We start from the raw sequence: 17,705 nt of genomic DNA, 5'->3' as shown, positions 1-17,705 counted from the left end.
TGACATGGAAAATAATAAAAATGTTGGGCATTTTAGATCTTCGCATGGCTCTAGAGACTCGGATTTTTCTTCGAATTTTCAGTTTCTTTCGCATCAATTTTAGTTACGCGTCATCATTCCTCTCACCATTTTTTGCGATTGGTTGTGGATAACCTTCGAACGCAGCTCGTGCTTGTTCGTTGGTCCAGATACTTTATTAGAACAGGCCAATGATTATGGTCAAACAGACCCTAAAGTGATCCAGGCAGTCAGGTGAATTAATGAAAGGGTGATTAATTGACTAGCTAATATTTTTGCCATTGTCTGTGTGCAAGCATTCGTGGAGTAGGACCTATTGATATGTAAACCAGAGGAGCATTTCTATAGATTCTTAAAAGACTATTTAATGAGAAACTTTGACACCTAGTGATTAGCTCTGTTATGCTGACATGTATAAAAGAATAGTTGCAGCAAAGACGCGGAGTCAAGATGCAGCGCCGTAGCCACGGACCAACTTTCGGGGAAAAATATAAGAAAAATAAAATAAAAAATGTAAGAAAAACCGAAAGCCCTCGAAAGCCGAACCAATCAGAAATTTGTGGCTACGGCCCTGAGATGATTATGTGCGTGATCTCTTAGAACGAATGCACCCTTTTAAAAATTGTCTTGAATGCGATGCTAACATATACGAAAGAAATCCCACAAGTTCCATCGAGGAAAAAGTGTGATTTCTTTTGTATCAGTATCATGTAGTCTCGCATCCATCACGATACTTTGAGAAGGATCAATTACCATAGATGATGGGGGCCGGGAATATCACTCCTCATCATTATCATTTTGCCCATCGCCGGAGACACGTACCTTTATTCAGATGAGGACACGTAACATTCCGGTCATTGACCAGTTGAAGTCAAACTACTATCTATCTATATGAGCGTCCATGTAGCGGCTAGTTATCGAAGACTGAAAGGAGGAAAACCTCAATAAGCGACCAACCTCTTTAGTGACCACTGAATATCTAGAAGGTGACCGCTTACTAGAAACTGAGTATACAGGTTTGGGTCGAGCTACTGTTTCGGACCGTCTGATCGGAACTAACAGGTGTAGATTATATATGTTGAAGTTACACAAGGTTTCCAGGCCTGTTTCATTTCAAGCAAAGGGTCAAAACCTGGCTTTTTCAACAAGCATTTTATTAGTAGTTTTATTCAGATATCTATGTTTTTACTTTTCAACAAACTTTAATAATCCTTATTATTATGTATAAAAGCCAATTAATGTTGAAAGTTATTTCAATCATTGATTCATAATTTTATGTAAAAAAGATGTCTATCAAATATGTATGTGTTTATAAAGTTGTTTCTAATTATTGTTTAAATATGTTAATGTAAACCACAACAAAATACCTATGTAGTTATATTTTTAATGTTTTTATCAGATCTTTTTGCAAAGCGTCGTTCAGAACCATGCCATGGGGATATTAGCGCTATATACATCATAATTTTTTATTATTATTATTATTATTATTATTATCATTATTATTATTTTCATAACACGAGGGAGAAATTACCATGGATCCTCAAATCTATGCAGATCCTTGATATGGCACAACCTTAGGGATGCACTATTGGATAATTAGGTAAAGGGAGGGGAGGGGGTTTCAGGAAGTCCGTTATTTAGTCGGAACTGGACCCACTATTTCTGTTTATGTTCGACCGTTCGGCTAAACTAGAATTGCGCGTGGTAAACAAACACGATTGTCAGAAAAGTAGGATTTATGTTGCACGATATTTGTGTAACAACCCCTGCAAGCAATTGTTTTGGTTGCTCGATATTTCGTTTTTGAAATCAGCCGGGTTGTGCGATATTTTTTTCTTAGGTGAAGTACAATCTTGATATCACTACTCTTGGGTGATTTACGCAGCCCCCCCCCCCCCCCCCCCCCATCAATTATCTAATGTTCTCGTCCCTTACTCCATAATTTAACTTTCAGTGTAGGCGTGGCTAAGGATGTGAGATAACATTCTTTACGAAGCTGTGCAGCAGTAACTTGTCTTGCCCCCAAAACCTGCGTCGCGACCTCGTATACTATAATCACCGACGGCACATGCAAAAAAACTATTATATTATAACTGTATGATTCAAAATCCATGTCCAAGTCGGATGATAATGGTCCATTCATGTCTAGATATACTGTATTTGCCATTCTGCTAAAAGATGCAATTGCATAAGAACGTACTATCGTAATGATTTTGATGAATCTCTTAGGAATCAGTTTAAGTTCATGTACTGATAGGCTTTATAATGCGATAAAGCAACAGTAAAGGAACAATTTCAAGTTACAAACATAGAGTAATGCATTCCCTAGCTTCGAATGGTCATGCAACTTAAAAATATCCACCAATCGCGTGCCTCAAATGGCTACGAAAAACAGGTGGCAGAGTGATGTACGTTAAACAACAAAATAAAGTCACTGTAAGGCGACTTTCAAATCCATGTCGCGTTACCAATGCTATACCAAGCTGTCCTGCTGACAGGAAGCATTTTATATAGCTTTTTCGATTTCGTTTTTAGCACAATTGCACTTGTCGTCATGCCTTGGTTGTTTGGGAACATGATGGATCAGTATTGGTCGGGTTCACGTTCAAGTCTGCGCGGTGAGTGACGCTTTATTTTTCATGCATTTTTGTGTTCTACCACTGGAATATCTTAGCGTTCTTGTATAATTAGTTTGTTATTACTTTGTATATATAATAATATAATGTCATGTAATTCGTTTTTTAACTGGGATTCCTCTGAAGTATTAAAGCTGATCCCACTAGCTTCAAACAGCTTAATCGGCTTAAAGAAATAATATAACCCAAATCAAGCTTAAGCAAAAAAAAAAATATATATATATATATAAATTTACAAGATATTTCGACAACAACCATAAATGATACTCTAGGACTGCCTGGACATCAATTATAGGAATTAGTGCAAAAAGATGAACTTAGAAAACGGCAAAACTAGATATGGACTAAATGGGGCACCGATACTTTTGTTAACGAAAATGATTTTGAGTAAGGAATACCGTATATAGAGTTATTTCCGAGCCGTTAAGGCGAAAGTCAAGTATATATACACTATTATAAAATCAGTACCTGAAAAACTAGCACTTTTTTATCTAAGCATAACTCGGCAATCACAGAGGAACTCTCGAAGTATGATTTTGCTGTTTACCCTCCCCTCCCCTAACATTCATAGAATATTCTATCGTAATACTGAATGAGCAATTGTGCAACTTGCCCTCAACATTATTGCATTATTTTTTCCCGCAGCGCCACGTTACAATACTATATAATACAATAGCTTTATTTCACGAGGAAAACGCAATATTTCAGTAGTAAAGACAGCAACTTTCTATTTTACGGCCCTTTGCGCGGTGCGCACCACGTAATTATTTTCTCATCGTGTCTGTACGAATCTCTGATCTCTTAGTTCAGAAAAGTACACGTTTGCTTATCAGATGCAGTTCCAGAGCAGGGTGTTGTATTATCGCTATTGTATACCGCATTTATCCGTTTTCTTTCTATCGAGTGTGCACGCTCCGTGTTTTTTCCCCCTTCTTTTTCTTCTGCGGAGACGTGGATACAACTAAGAAAATTGGTCCATGCAGTTCTGGACGAGTCATGTCGATCCTAGATTTTCCAACAAAAACATAGTGAGCGCAGTGATATTAATGGGGAACACAGATCTTAGTGCTCTGTAAAGCTGCATCGTTGCTGCGAAACTAACCACGCGATTGGACGATAAGGGCGCACTTGTCTCTAATGTCTAGGAGTTGTCAGTCCTAGAATCACCTAACAAGCTAATGATTTAGCGCAAAAAAAAAAGAAAGAAAGAAAGAAAAACGTTAGACAAAGTTATCACTGAAGAATCATTACAATGATTCTGATCATAAATAGTCTTTAGTAAAGCCGCAAGTTATAGGAATGCACTATCTAGTTAATGCATATTAGGTCTTTTTCCTTCTTCTTCGCCTTCATTTTCTCCGCCCATCCATCATAGAGCTTTGATATTCCTTTCGTCCACACCTGCTCCGTGCGCTATTTGATAGATTTGACGACCGAGATTTACTGGGTACTACCGGAAGTAATTTCAACCCTCCAGCTGTCCCCTCGATCTGAAAACAAACAAAATTGAATATTAATAACAGCATAAAACCGGAAGTTGCTACCTGTGGTTCACTAGTCCTCAGGAGCATTGAATAGAGTGCTTGCATTTGTTTCTCGTGATTGATAATATGCTGGTTATTGAACTAATATCTCTCAACAACTACAAGATCAACTAGTAGATTAAGAAAATCGAAAAGGCAGTGAGCACTCCGTTCATGATGAGTCTAACTAAAGTGAAAAGGAGAAACAAAAAACCCGTGACACATGGTGTGAACATGGTCGATGTTAAGCGTTATTCGCTGCCCGTACCACAGCCCATTCAGTTCTCCGGTAAGTGAAAAAAACGATTGAGTGAAAATCAAGAAAATGATGCGGTGTCCCTAGATTTCACCGACAGCGTTTTACCGATTTTATGGTCGGTGTTTTTTCAATGGCAGATTTATGAAGAAGCGTTCAAAAATTAGTATGCAAACTATAAAGTCAAGTAAGCGTGTGGCGGACGTTATCGAAAACATAAGAGTTCTTTGGAGTCTTGTTACAATAAATACTCCGGGAAATACTAGCTATCGACTCACCCTCTACACTTGGATTTAATGATTATTCCGATCGCTCTCCAAGTTGGTTCAGTTTTCGACTAAACTAAAAAATTATCGAAAGCAGTAAGCATTAAAAATTCAAAGCTATATTCCATCAATTCATTACCAGTCATCCTTATTTTTTGCGACGTAAAAACATATGTTGACGCTCAGTTTGATCTTAAGTTTCAAATTAAACGGGCTGTGCGAAAAGAATAGTTCGAGTTGAACGAAAGCAATCGAGAAGATTTTTGGTGACGCAATGTAGAACTAAATAAAATGGAATAAAACATCGTCTCAAAAAGACTAAATTAATATAATGATTTGCTGTCATACGACAACAATAAGTATCAGACGAAAAAACGAAGTAATTTTATAAAATATCCTCTGAGTGTTCTGTACTATAATATATATATTATTTATTTATTTATTGTAACGTGCGTTTCGTTACGCGTCAGTATGGGAAAGTCTCCACGACAGATAGTGGAAATAAATTAATGTGATGAATGATAAGACAATCCACCCCTTATGCAACAGATGTGGTCTGTAAGGATTTTTTGAGATAATACAACCATAGAAGGGTACTTCAATACTATTCAGGACGATTATGGTTTTCGAGTTATTTTTTTTGAAACGGGGTTTGGGAAGGTCTTAGCCGCCAGTAGCATTTTAAATATCCCATTGATGCTACAGCTTAATCATCAAAACAGATTGCGTGTAAGCCCGACCTGTCTGGGTATAACCTGATGATATTGTTTCCTTTTGGCTGTTTATGACAAACAAAAGCGTTTTATATCAAATATTATGGGATATCAGGCGTCTGTCATCAGTTATGATCCCTTGTTGACTTTTTAGTATCAATAACTTTTCCAGCGACATATTTTAAGAAACACGTAATATTTGACTTCCGAATGTGGCCCTTGAAGAATGGATGACGTAATTTATTGGGGCTGGGTTTGGATGGGGATTTGCTAGGGGGGTGGGGTGGTTGGGGTAGGGTTGAGTAGTAATATACAGTAGAAAAATAGGGCATTTAAAAGTCTTTTTATTTATTTATTTTTTTTGCGTTTCATACTATCAGATTGCGAAATACGGTCCTTTGGGCGAGAAGGGAGGAAAGTTTTTAAAATACTTGACAATTATGTCGTCATTTTATAAGTCATGAAATACTGTACATCTCAATAAGCAATTTAAATATGCACATCTTTGAGTATCGTAAAAATCGCACTATTCATATATTCAAATTTTTGGGGGTGTATATAATATGTATATATTCGCGTTGCATTGTGGTCGTCGTCTTCCATCTTGGATCACGTGACCGTGGTATTTCTCTGCTTCCCTCCAGCGAACGTAAACACTTCTTGCCAACCTCACCCACTGAATGCCGGAAATTTCCTTCTTTTATTTCAGAACCAGTACCAAGATCTCGACCATTAAGTATGGCAGAGCCACCTGAGTCGTCTTTGCCTCCTATGGTTCTGGAAAAGCTTCGCGAATTGAACTCAGAGTTGGCCGAAGGTGAGTTGACCGCAGTAGACTTCTCTTTCGCTGTCAGCTCTGACGTCTAGAAGGAGCTCTGAAGTTTCGGATTTGGAATAGAAAATAACTCGAAGTCTAGAGTTTTATTTCTGTTCTTGAAGTCATTGTGGGTCGTAGTTTTTCTCTGACTACTTGCTGTTCAAGTAGGTTGGGTGTGAGAGAGTCAAAATTTGTCTAATCAGAATATTCATGGCTTTAAATTACACCGAATAATTTTAATTCGGTTTTTCCAGATATTCCCAGCTTTAACCCCTTGAAGAGTGTTGGGCTTTCGTTTTGTATTTTTGAGCTGGAGCTTCGAATATAATATGTTTTCTTATGAATGATTGCCCTTTCAAACTCAAGAAATGCCTGAAAAGGTATAAGAATGGGCCATTAAATATCCATGAAGCTTCAGTTCAATCACAATATTTCATGATCAACCATACGAGGTTATGGCCGTTTGTGACTTTTGATTTCTACAGCGAGGTTTTAAAAACTCTGTTTTCTAGCTTCTTAAATGATATGGCGATTCGCACCTTGCTTAAACCCCAGCGGGATGCATTTACTTGAAATAAATGTACTTCTGACAAAATACTGCAGTAAACAGAAGCTGTATAACTGGAGTCGATAGGTCCAGAATGATCGGCTTATTAAAGTTTTAAGTAGCACCCATCAATACCTGCAGAAAACCCTTCAATTGCGCTGTTTCTTTTTCTTTTAGTTATAATATCTTGATACTTTACTTCGTTTATTTGTATGATATTGCAATATTGCTTTAAAATCCGTGTTGTAGATTCTTTCTCTATTGAGATTTATTTAGGCACCAAATATCCGACTGTAAACACTGAGGTATTAACCTCTACTTGTTTTATTTAGCATATTTGATGCCTTTATCATCAACTTTTAGTATATATGTCCTTTATCTATTCATTGTATGATTATTTGATGCCTTTAGAGTAATTTAGATAATGCATATTCATTTGTTATTGTCAATAGAATTATTTATTAGTGAAACAAATTATCAGTTTGAGCATAAATGAGTTGTGCAATTCTATTGCCTAAGAATTTCATTCTGTTGTGAGTCATTTTGGAACCGTAACTATTATTATTCTGGATAGAGGCAAAATAAAATGTGCCGATGTTTTCTATTTTTCTTGTATAATGAAAATCATTTCTAGATGTATTTACGTGCTTTTTCTCCAAAATGTACAATTTTTACAAGCATATCCTTGATGTCTGTTTACAGCAACTATTTGCCTTTTTCAGGGCTGTTTTGTTCCTTAGCAAGATTTTTGCATGACTTTACTAATTGCTAATTATATTGCTGATAATTTGTGTTGTAATGGTGAGGACTTCCCATAGTGATAATACTGCAGTTTTCAACAAATACTTTGTGATATAATTCCCTCCTCCTTATTGCCCTTTTGACCCTCATGTGAAGACTGTTGAAAGTTACTTCCCATATATCTTTTTCGAGATTTTCACTTTGTTGTCGTGGACCATCATATTAATGTCATATTATCCTTAACAAATGTTTGTAATAACACATATAGAAATATGTGGACTTATGAAATTGATACTGATACTGATAAGTGATAGGATATATAATATCAAATTCCCGCATCTCATGGTAAAATTCTGCCATCCAACTCAAACACTGATACTTCTTGGAATTATTTATTGTCTTCTAAGCTTCTATATATGTTGTTCATATCTTTTTCTTTACATCCTGTTACCTTTAATGTTGAAATATATGAAAATGATTAATGAATGCTGAACACCATATAGGAAAAAGATGCTTAACTTTTCTGACTTTCTGGACCTTAGCCCTTCAGCAGGATTTTTACTATGACAAATGGCTGAACAATTGAAACATATATTCAGTAAAGTCAAGTGGCTTTTCCCTCTATGATGTTTATATTATGTTTTATCTTTGCATAATTGACACATTCCATTTTTGAAAGTTGTTTTATACTCCCTAGAAGTTTGGTGGTCTCTTATCTCACCATCCTTAAACATATAGCATATAATATATAACTTATGTTCACACTTGGTTTCTGAGCTGAGTATGATGCTCAAGAATACATGTACAAATTCTTGATGGGCACTAAGTATCCTTGCCAAGATTCAGGGATGGGTACTGCATACAATTAAGGTTGGCTCACACTTTGTTCCTGAGCACAGTGCTCTGGAGTACAGTTCTTACAACAAACATCAGGGAGATGGGTACTGTGCTCGAGGTTGGGACCTTAATAGTGTCCGAGTATCGTAACAGTTACTGTGAACATAATCATAGTTTTCATTTCTTCTTGACTAGTACAATACTCTGTTGCTCCAACACAAAAGAAATCCATTTTCATTGATCAACAATACATAGCATGGGTGGTGTTCACGGCTAACACGTTCTCTTTCACTGCTGTGAGTCCAATGGGTTGGGTAGCTGGTTCAAGCCCTGCGGTTGTCACATGTGAATTGAGTTTGTTTGATGTGTTGTTCTCTCCTATGCTGCGAGGGCTTTCTCCGGGTTTTCCAGTTTTCTCCCTCCATAAAAATCAACATGTGAGTTGAGCGTTTTGTGCTTAGAACATTTAATGTAGTGGTAATACGTGTGAGCGAAAAGTGTCCCCAATTAGTGTGAAAGCGCTAAAACGACTAGACACTTAAATAAAAGTGATTTATTTATTTATTTATTTTTCATACTTTGTCATTTTTAAAAGTCGCTTCTTATTTTTTAAAGATACATTTCTTTGCATATTTTTTTCCATAAAACATTTATTGGATTTGAATGTTATTTAATATTTTTGATATTAACCTAGATGATTTTGTAATACATTTAATAGAAAATATAAAGGAAAATAAAGATTGAAAATGTTTTAGTGTCATACTGATGTCAGTTTTTACTGACGTTCTTTTTCCCCTATATCCTCTATTTTTAATATTTTTATATAACGAAAAAATAAGAATATATTAGTATAAAGTTCTTACTGAATGATTTATTAAGATGATATTAAATGATCCATGTCATAATCTATTATGCCTCTCTTAACTTGTCATTTTAAATTTTCCACTTATTGGATATCATGCAACATTCCACAAGTTTTTTTATCACTAATGCTAAACAATTTATCATTAAATATAAATATCTAGAGGTTTAGTTAAATAGATAAAGACTGTATTTAATCTTGGTATTTGAATATTTAAGAAGCCTCATCTAGTTTCTTATGGATTTTTAAAAACCTATATTTAGATTATCATTAAAGTGACAATTAATGCTAATAATCAAATATTCTTACTCTATAAACCTAAAACATAACTACTGCTGTATACTTTCTGGAAGGAAAAACATTGCATTCCTCAGGATTAGACTCTTATTGTTTTTTTATATATTTTTGTTGAATATTTAATCAAATTTAAAAGTCATTTTTAGTTGTGGCAAACCCAATAAGAATCTTAATTTTTTTGATTAATTTTCTGTCAGCAATTGAATATTTCCTTTTTTGTAAATATGAAATTAAATTAGTCAATTTTCCAGTGGGTGGCAGCAGTATTTTTGGATCCCTAAAATCCTATTATAATTTTAAGCTATCGATTAATCTTCATGTTGTCAAATTTTCACTTTTTCTGTATAAGATTACATGATGATTTAATCCAATCCAAAAGCTTTTGTCTCCTTTGATATTCCTTATACTTAAAAAGTTGAAGCAAAGATAAAGTATGGCATTTTTAATCAAACAAATGAAGTTTATTATGACTAGCTGAGTGATTATGATAATTGATTGGTTATTCTTACCATGATTCATAATGGTTTTTTTTAAATTCTTTAATCAGGTGATATAACACGAAAGGGTTATGAGAAAAAGAAATCCCGCTTACTGGCTCCTTATACATCGAAAGGTAAGGAAATATAGATATATTCCTACAGAGATTATTGAATTAAGTCAGGGTGGGCATTTTTACAATATTTATTTAAACAAGCTTTTGGGTATATTATGTCGTCCAATATAATAATATTTTACAACTAGAAGGAGCGAACCTCTGGTTCAATTTGTAGTTTAGACTCAGCATGATATGTGACTAGGTATAGATCATCTGTCTGGGGCTCTATGCTTTCTTGTTTATGGGCTCTACAGGACCAAGCATGTTGAATTTAAATACTAGGTGTGAGTTGACCATACCCAGACAGAACACACAACCAAGACTGAAACATTCTTGTGCAATGTCACTAGAGAATTTAATGTGTTGCAATTATGTAATGATATTCAATCAATCAATCAACCAATCAACTTTATTGAAAGAGGGTGTGACACATAACAGTTTTCATTGAGAAATCTATGGCCCTCCATTTGTAAATTGAGTAGTTCCAGAAAGTATCCATACCCCACCCACGGAGGAAAATGGAAATTCTGGAAGGGAGGGGGTTTATAGAAAGAACAAAATTACAGAGTTTGTATGGACGGAAATTGTAAGTTCCTGGGGGGAGGGGGGTCCATTTACAAATTTCCTCAATGATGGTATATGTATATACATTTTTTTAAATTGCAATTCTGGACACCAGAGTGCATTTTATGCATATCATATTGTCCATTCATAGTTTTGATTAATTTATATCTTTTTTATTCACCCTGGTTAGAGTCCCAAGTTGTAACAACCAAGACGAGTGTATCATCAAGTACAGTTATAAAAGAACAATATTCATCTACTCCTAGTGAGTATATCAGTTTATTTATTTAGTACTTACTTACAAGTTTACTTCATCTTCTTCATCTTCCACTCATTCCAGTTCGTTATTTTTTTCTTATGTCATATGTTATTATGTCAATCAACTTAATAAATAAATCATGATAGTCACAGAGTTTCATTCTTGCACTTCATTTGTTTACTAGTCCATATACAAGCTGCACTTGTGGCACAAAGCCGAGCTAAGAGCACAGATGTGCCATCACCATATAAAAGACAGTCTTTGATGAAACAAAGCAATCGCAGATCATTCGAAAATGGACCTCCATCAAATGCTCAAGTTTACCGTTCCACCAGGAAAGGTAAATCAGGAGCTTACTTGTGCTCTGTTTATAAATGAATGACAAAAGAGCATGAAATGTGAATTAAGGTGTAGCAGTTGTAGTGCTCTTGCCTGCCAACTCTACCATCTTGGGTTTGATCCTTGTATGATCTCTCTATCACATGTATAGAATTTTTGGGTCTCACATTTGATTTTAGGATTTTTCTCTAGTTCCAAGCCCACCCACCCTGCTATATAAAGAACAACAAGTCTGTCTCCTTGTGTGAATCACATAATTATGGAAAGAGTGATATTTAAGAAATAAAACATTTTCCCCCTCATGCTTTGTTCAGTAGTATACTACATGGCATACTCTCAATAAATCGAGAGCACATCTATGACATCTAATTAATATTTGTTACACATTCTCATTTTATTTTTAATGTAATGTACTGAGAAGATTTTGTCCATTAATCTCAACAGATTCAGTATCGTCTCAGGATTCCTATAATTTACCAGTTGCTGATTACACCCCACCACCCTCTCCACCACTTGACAAAACATTAACAGAAGATTTCCCAGCCCCTCCTCCTGAAATAAGCAATGTTCGTTACAGTCAAGACAGCTCAGGGAGTGTAACAGTTATCACGGGTCCTCCTGATGTTACCAGGAAAGCCTCAGATACTAAAGCTCCAACCAGAGTAGCTCATGTTCAGTCTCTGAGAATTGCAGATGAAGGAAGTGAAGCAGCAGGTATGGTATAACGAAAAATACACAATAAGTCTAATTATAGAGTTCTGATTGATTTAGTATAAACAAAATATCAATATCATGTCTAAACGTGAAAGCCTCAAAAATACTGTAAACAAAATAGTATAGTGAGAGAGCCAGGGCAAAAGATAATGGCCAGGTTGACAATGTCTGGCCAAAATTGGCACTGTCCAGACTAAGCTATCTTGTCCAGACACATTGACTGACTCAGTCACATATTAATCAGTCCAATGTGGCCAGCCATCATGTCCAGCCATTGAGCAGTTATTATATTTAACCCTGAGAGTGATAAAATAACTGGGGTGGCTCGCCTCTCACCAGTGTGACCCAGGTTCGAGTCCCGCCGGACTCAGTGTCATATGTGATTAAAGTTGCTTGTTGGTTCTCTCCTGTGTTTTGAGGGTTTGAGAAGAGCCACTCTGTAGAATCCACTGTTAATCCTATTATTATTTATTTTTTATTATTAAATAATGTCTTATGTATATTTTCAGGGATGTACTAAAATGTAAAGTTTTGATTTTTTTGTATCCCGTAGTTGCCACAAGCAGAGTTTCATCAAAGATTCAACAACTATTAAACACATTAAAGGTTAATATCTACCACAGTATTAAACACAGTCTTAACCCATGCCATTGATTTAATCTTTGCCATTTGTATAGGTTAAAAGTGATGTTTTGGCTTTTGTTTTGTTTTAGCGGCCAAAAAAGAAGCCATTAGAAAACTTTTATAAGGATGATGATGATGACTTATTAGAAGGTATATTTATACGTCATATAAACCATGGATTAATCCAGAATGGTTTTTTTAAGCTAGAAAACTGTTACATAAATTTTTTCTGGTATATTTATTTATTTTATTGAATGGTCCATTATTGAAATTGCAATTCCATTATTAGGGATGCTCCAGAAGTTTCTTTGATCTTTATCCTATCATTGTTCAAGTAGTTAATGTTTCATTTTATTTGTTATGGTAGCAACAAAAGTAGACCCAAATGCTCCCAAACCAGAAGGTCAAGTATTAAAACCAGTGGTTGGAGAACAACTTGAGGTAAGTTATGTCAATAAAAGAAAATTATCAAACAAAAAAAAACACCATGTTCATCCAGACTATATTAAAGTAGAGTGCACGCACTAAACCCGTGAATGATATTTAGTACTAATTAGTAGTAATTCATACAGAATCCTTTGTTTCCTATTGTTTGATTATCACTATTTAGTACTAAAAATTAGTATTTGTTTCATGGGTTTAGTGCAAGCACTCTAAACTTAAGGACTCTTCATTATTTATAACAGTAATTTTAAAATGCTGGCATGTTTCTATGTGCATGTACTGTGATACAAACATGCTGGAAGCTGTAGAGCAAAAGAGAAGCAACCTTTTTATCAAGTGCAGTCTTCTACTACTGCATGGAATAAATGTTGGGCATTAAACAAGTTTATAATGAAACAATTACATTTTTCTAGGTTGCAAGTGAAGTTCCACGATGTTTAGAAGAAGCTGTAATGAAGTATGGATCAAATACAGCTAAACAGCCATGTTGTAGTGTTATTGATAGCCATGGAAAGACATCTGCTGTATTAACATATGGTGAGATACAGAGCTCTTTTATTCCAGTGTTCAACGTTACAACCTCTTATCTTGGATGTGACTGCACAAAATGTCTCTCTTGCCAAATTAATAGCCATCAAGTGGATGCATTGATAGTAAACTGTTATCAGATGATTATGATGACGGTGGCAGTTGTGAATGATGATGTTAGTGAATGATGATTATAATGATGGTGTTGAATGATGATGATCATGATGATTATGGTGATAAGTGATGTTGATGGTGTTGCTGGTGTTAAATGATGATGATGGTGATGACAATAGTGATGATGATGGTAGTGTTGGTGGTGATGATGGTGACAATGATGGTGGTTAATGATGGTGGTGCTGGTGTTGAATGATGGTGACGATGATGCTGGTGTTGAATGATGGTGATGATGATGGTGTTTAATGTTGGTGATAATGATGGTGGTGATGATGGCGATAATGATGGTGGTGTTGATGATGGTGATTATGGTGGTAAATGATGGTGATGATGATGGTGTTAAATGTTGGTGTAATGATGTTGGTGTTGATGGTGATGATGGTGGTAAATGATGGTGATGATGATGATAATGATGATGATGATGATACTGGTGTTGAATAAGGATGGTGGTTATGATTATGATTACGGTGATAATGCTGGCAGTAGTGACCATTGCTATTTCTAGTATTAGGAGCATTGCTTTTTTGGACAGATAAAACAATACAATAATATATTATATTATCTATGATTATTTTCATAGGTAAACTGATGTCAAGGTCCATGAAAGTTGCATTTGCATTGCTAAATAAAGTTGGTAGTCATAAAGAGGGAACGTCAATCATGGGTGGTGATAGGGTTAGTACTCTGCAGTTGATTGTTTTTTGAGATCAATTATTGACTATGAGGAAAGTGGACATTTATTTTTCAAATGTTGCCAGTCAATTGGGTAAGTAGTAATAGTGGGGGGGGGGGGGGGGTGGGGTGTGCACATGATGGTGCTAAGCCTCTATAGGGATAACACTATTTAGTACCGTTTAGTGCTTATTATGTTGCATGGTTATAGTGTTAATGTACTCTAATAGTTACATCAATGGTATTGTTATTTGTTGTAGGTTGCTCTTGTCTATCAAGTAGATGACCCTATTGGATTTATAACAAGTTTCTATGGGTGTCTACTTGCTGGTGTTATTCCTGTACCTATAGAACCTCCATCGGCAAAAGATGTAAGTAAGCTTTGTTGGTGGATCTAGTGGTAGGATCTGGAGTTTGGGGGTTCTGGTACATTGTCCTTGAGAAAAATCAAGGGTGTGGTTTAGGGACAGTGTCTAGGTTTAAAATTGGGGGTAAATGATCTTTATAGAGACAGAACTAAAGCATGTTCCAGAGTTACAAGATGTAGGTTATTGTCCAAGAAACGATGGAAGGAAGGGTAGTGTAATTGTAAGGTACAGCTGGGTAGATTGCAGTGGAAAGAGTATAAGAAACCAAGGAAATAGTAGGTTGCGAGATAATTGGAGTACATGTAGGGTGTGATAAAGTATGATAAGCCATGGTAGGGTAGAATAGGTTACTACATAATAGGGTTATGGTGTGGTAGGATACAGTTAGGAGGTATAGTAGGATTGGATATATAGCATAGGTCATAGGTCCTTTAGTTATGGATACATGTAGTTTGAAAAGCCACTACTCATTTTTCTTCCTTCTCTGTTTCAAAAAAGATATCCAGAAATTGCTTTACTTGAAAATCATTTCTTATTACAAGTCTCACAAAAAGAATAGCTAATTATAATTATAATGTAGTTATACATACATACCTTATTGAGCAACATAATACAAATTATAATTATACATTGAATATTTATAACAAATTAACATATTTACTGTAATAATGATTAATTTTAATTATTATAAATAAATAAATAAAAATAAAATAAAAAATAAATGGGATTTAGCAGTGGCATTTCTACAGAGTAGCTATTCATCCACTGTAAATTCCAATTGGAATTTAGGAGTTCATTTTTACAAGCTTACACAGAATGCTGGCACATCAATGTAAAAATAGCTTTCTGGTTCCTAATTTAGTATACTTAGAGATAGAACTTTCACTTCCCTAATATCCAGGAAATGCATCATCTATCAGCATCAGCATTAGTCAGTAAAAGACCCTTCAGGTCATGTTGACAAGGAAGTAAAAGGTATTATTTTTATTCTTGTAGTATCCTGGATGTCAACAGATAGGGTTCCTATTAGGAAGCTGTGGAGTGTCATGGGCTCTGACAACTGAAGCTTGTCTTAAAAGCCTTCCTAAATATGATTCAGGGCATGTTTGTAACTTCAAAGGTAAATATTTAGAATGCAGTCATTTTCTTATTTAAAAATCTGAGCAAACTCTTAATATTGGTTCATCATCAAGCTGCATCTAAGTCAGCTGCGGCCAACTCACATTTAATGAGCTGCATAGAACATTCCATTAGTGTAATATTAATTATTGTTGTGTAACTTCCAAGGAATAAATTACCTCATTATACAAGAAATGTACTAAAAAAAATTTAAATCATGATTGAAACACGAACATCATTTCTGCAATTCTCAATATTCTTCAAACTCAGACATTTCAACTGCTTGTCGTGAAATTGGTTTTCCTCTGCCGTCAATCAAAATAGTCAGTCAGTACCTTTTACCTTTTTGACTGACAGCAGTGAAGAACTAAATTCCAACAGGCAACTCACAACTACTGAATAGTGATGCAAAAATGACATCACTGCAAGACTAGGCTGCAATGAAGCTTGACAAAATTGGCCAGCAAAATATAAAATCATGCCTGCCATTGCAATAAAAACATAAAACTCAATAATTATAATGTGTCACTGTTATCAAACTCTTATAAGCAACAAATTATTTTCATTTGTTGGCCTGTAAATCCATAATTTTGAGAAGGAAATTGACACCTCGGTTTTGCAAATTTTCTTGATTCTGATTGACTAGTATTCTTTCTCGGATCAGCTGCGAATGATGATGTGCTATCTTTAGAGCAGTTCCTATGTTTCTGTGACCCACACAGCTCCATGTACAACATGATTTCAGTTTTAATAGTGTTGGTGGAAGTCAAAAGCCCAGATTTCTTCATACTAGTGAAGCTACAGAAACTCAAAAACAAGCCTATAATCACTGCTTGCAATTCTGATTTGTCCATGCAATCATGAAACCAGGTCAACAAGTTTGTTAGCTAAAACCCTAAAAATACTGGTAGTTTCTGTTGAAAGGGTCATCGTTTCATACCTTATTAATCTTGTGGGGGTATTTAATTAAAAGTATAAATACTTTCAATTAGGTTGGCCTAAAGTACAATGGTTCATAACAGAAAACCTTGGTAGACCAACACCAAAAGACTGGCAACCACCAACCAATCTGGACAGGAGTTCTCCTGCATACATAGAAGTATGTATATTTTGTATAGTTCCTATTTTATAGTGGAAATGTAGTAATGTAGCAGGGGCCATGGAGCACCCCAAAAAGTAGGATTTCTTGTAGTTCTTATAAATTTACAGCTTTTTAAAAGAGCATGTATTAATTAGACTGTTGTCAGTCCAGGATTAAAGATTTACTACTACTACAAACACAACCACTACTGATGTTACTGCTGCTGTAACTACAACCACCACTGAACATGACAATGTTTATCAGTGATAAAATTTGTCTTCCTGATTGTTTGTGGCTTAGGATTTTTTCCAAGCAATATTTTGCTCATTCAATTTGTTTGTTTTCCAGTCAGTGCTTGGTAAAGATGGTGCTGTCTTGGGAGTGACTGTTACTAGAATGAGCATGGCTTTGCACAGTCAGACACTGACACAGGCTTGTGATTATTCTGAAGGTAACTTAGAGAACCTTAGAGTCTCTGCTAGATATTAGATCATTATATCAAGGCATGGATGGGGATTCTGATATTAAGATATTATAAATATATTAAAATATATATAGCATTATAATGTTGATACTGTTACATCTGCTACTATTGCTGCTGCTGGTGATGGTGATGGTGCAGCAATGGTGATAGTGATGGTGACAGTGACGGTGATGGTGATGGCTTTGATGATGGTGATGGCGGTGATGATGGTGATGGCGGTGATGATG

At 35.3% G+C, this 17,705-nt stretch overlaps 1 protein-coding gene across 2 annotated transcripts in view; it reads left to right on the top strand.

Annotated features, from left to right (window-relative positions):
- The first annotated feature begins 2,554 nt into the window (after positions 1-2,554).
- LOC116290062 (disco-interacting protein 2 homolog A) overlaps positions 2,555-17,705 on the top strand; it is a 28,945-nt gene continuing 13,794 nt past the window's right edge. Inside the window, exons 1-15 of one of the 2 annotated variants that reach the window (XM_031697046.2) lie at positions 2,555-2,636; positions 6,122-6,229; positions 10,061-10,126; positions 10,863-10,937; positions 11,116-11,271; positions 11,715-11,984; positions 12,538-12,590; positions 12,698-12,758; positions 12,976-13,049; positions 13,466-13,589; positions 14,335-14,429; positions 14,687-14,797; positions 15,791-15,914; positions 16,906-17,012; positions 17,343-17,445. In XM_031697046.2, coding sequence (XP_031552906.2) covers positions 2,573-2,636; positions 6,122-6,229; positions 10,061-10,126; positions 10,863-10,937; positions 11,116-11,271; positions 11,715-11,984; positions 12,538-12,590; positions 12,698-12,758; positions 12,976-13,049; positions 13,466-13,589; positions 14,335-14,429; positions 14,687-14,797; positions 15,791-15,914; positions 16,906-17,012; positions 17,343-17,445 — 1,591 coding nt within the window. In that variant the 5' untranslated portion in view covers positions 2,555-2,572. Of the gene's footprint in view, positions 2,637-4,199; positions 4,467-6,121; positions 6,230-10,060; positions 10,127-10,862; positions 10,938-11,115; positions 11,272-11,714; positions 11,985-12,537; positions 12,591-12,697; positions 12,759-12,975; positions 13,050-13,465; positions 13,590-14,334; positions 14,430-14,686; positions 14,798-15,790; positions 15,915-16,905; positions 17,013-17,342; positions 17,446-17,705 lie in introns of those variants that run through there. The other variant, XM_089036526.1, reaches the window with a different exon arrangement.

Source organism: Actinia tenebrosa, unplaced genomic scaffold (assembly GCF_029948245.1).
Source record: "Actinia tenebrosa isolate PJP-AT-01 unplaced genomic scaffold, QUT_ActTen_1.0 PGA_scaffold4__44_contigs__length_22323623, whole genome shotgun sequence".
Classification (NCBI taxonomy): Eukaryota; Metazoa; Cnidaria; class Anthozoa; order Actiniaria; family Actiniidae; genus Actinia; species Actinia tenebrosa.
The sequence above is the reverse complement of the archived record's forward strand: the minus strand, read 5'-3'. Positions and strand labels throughout refer to the sequence as shown.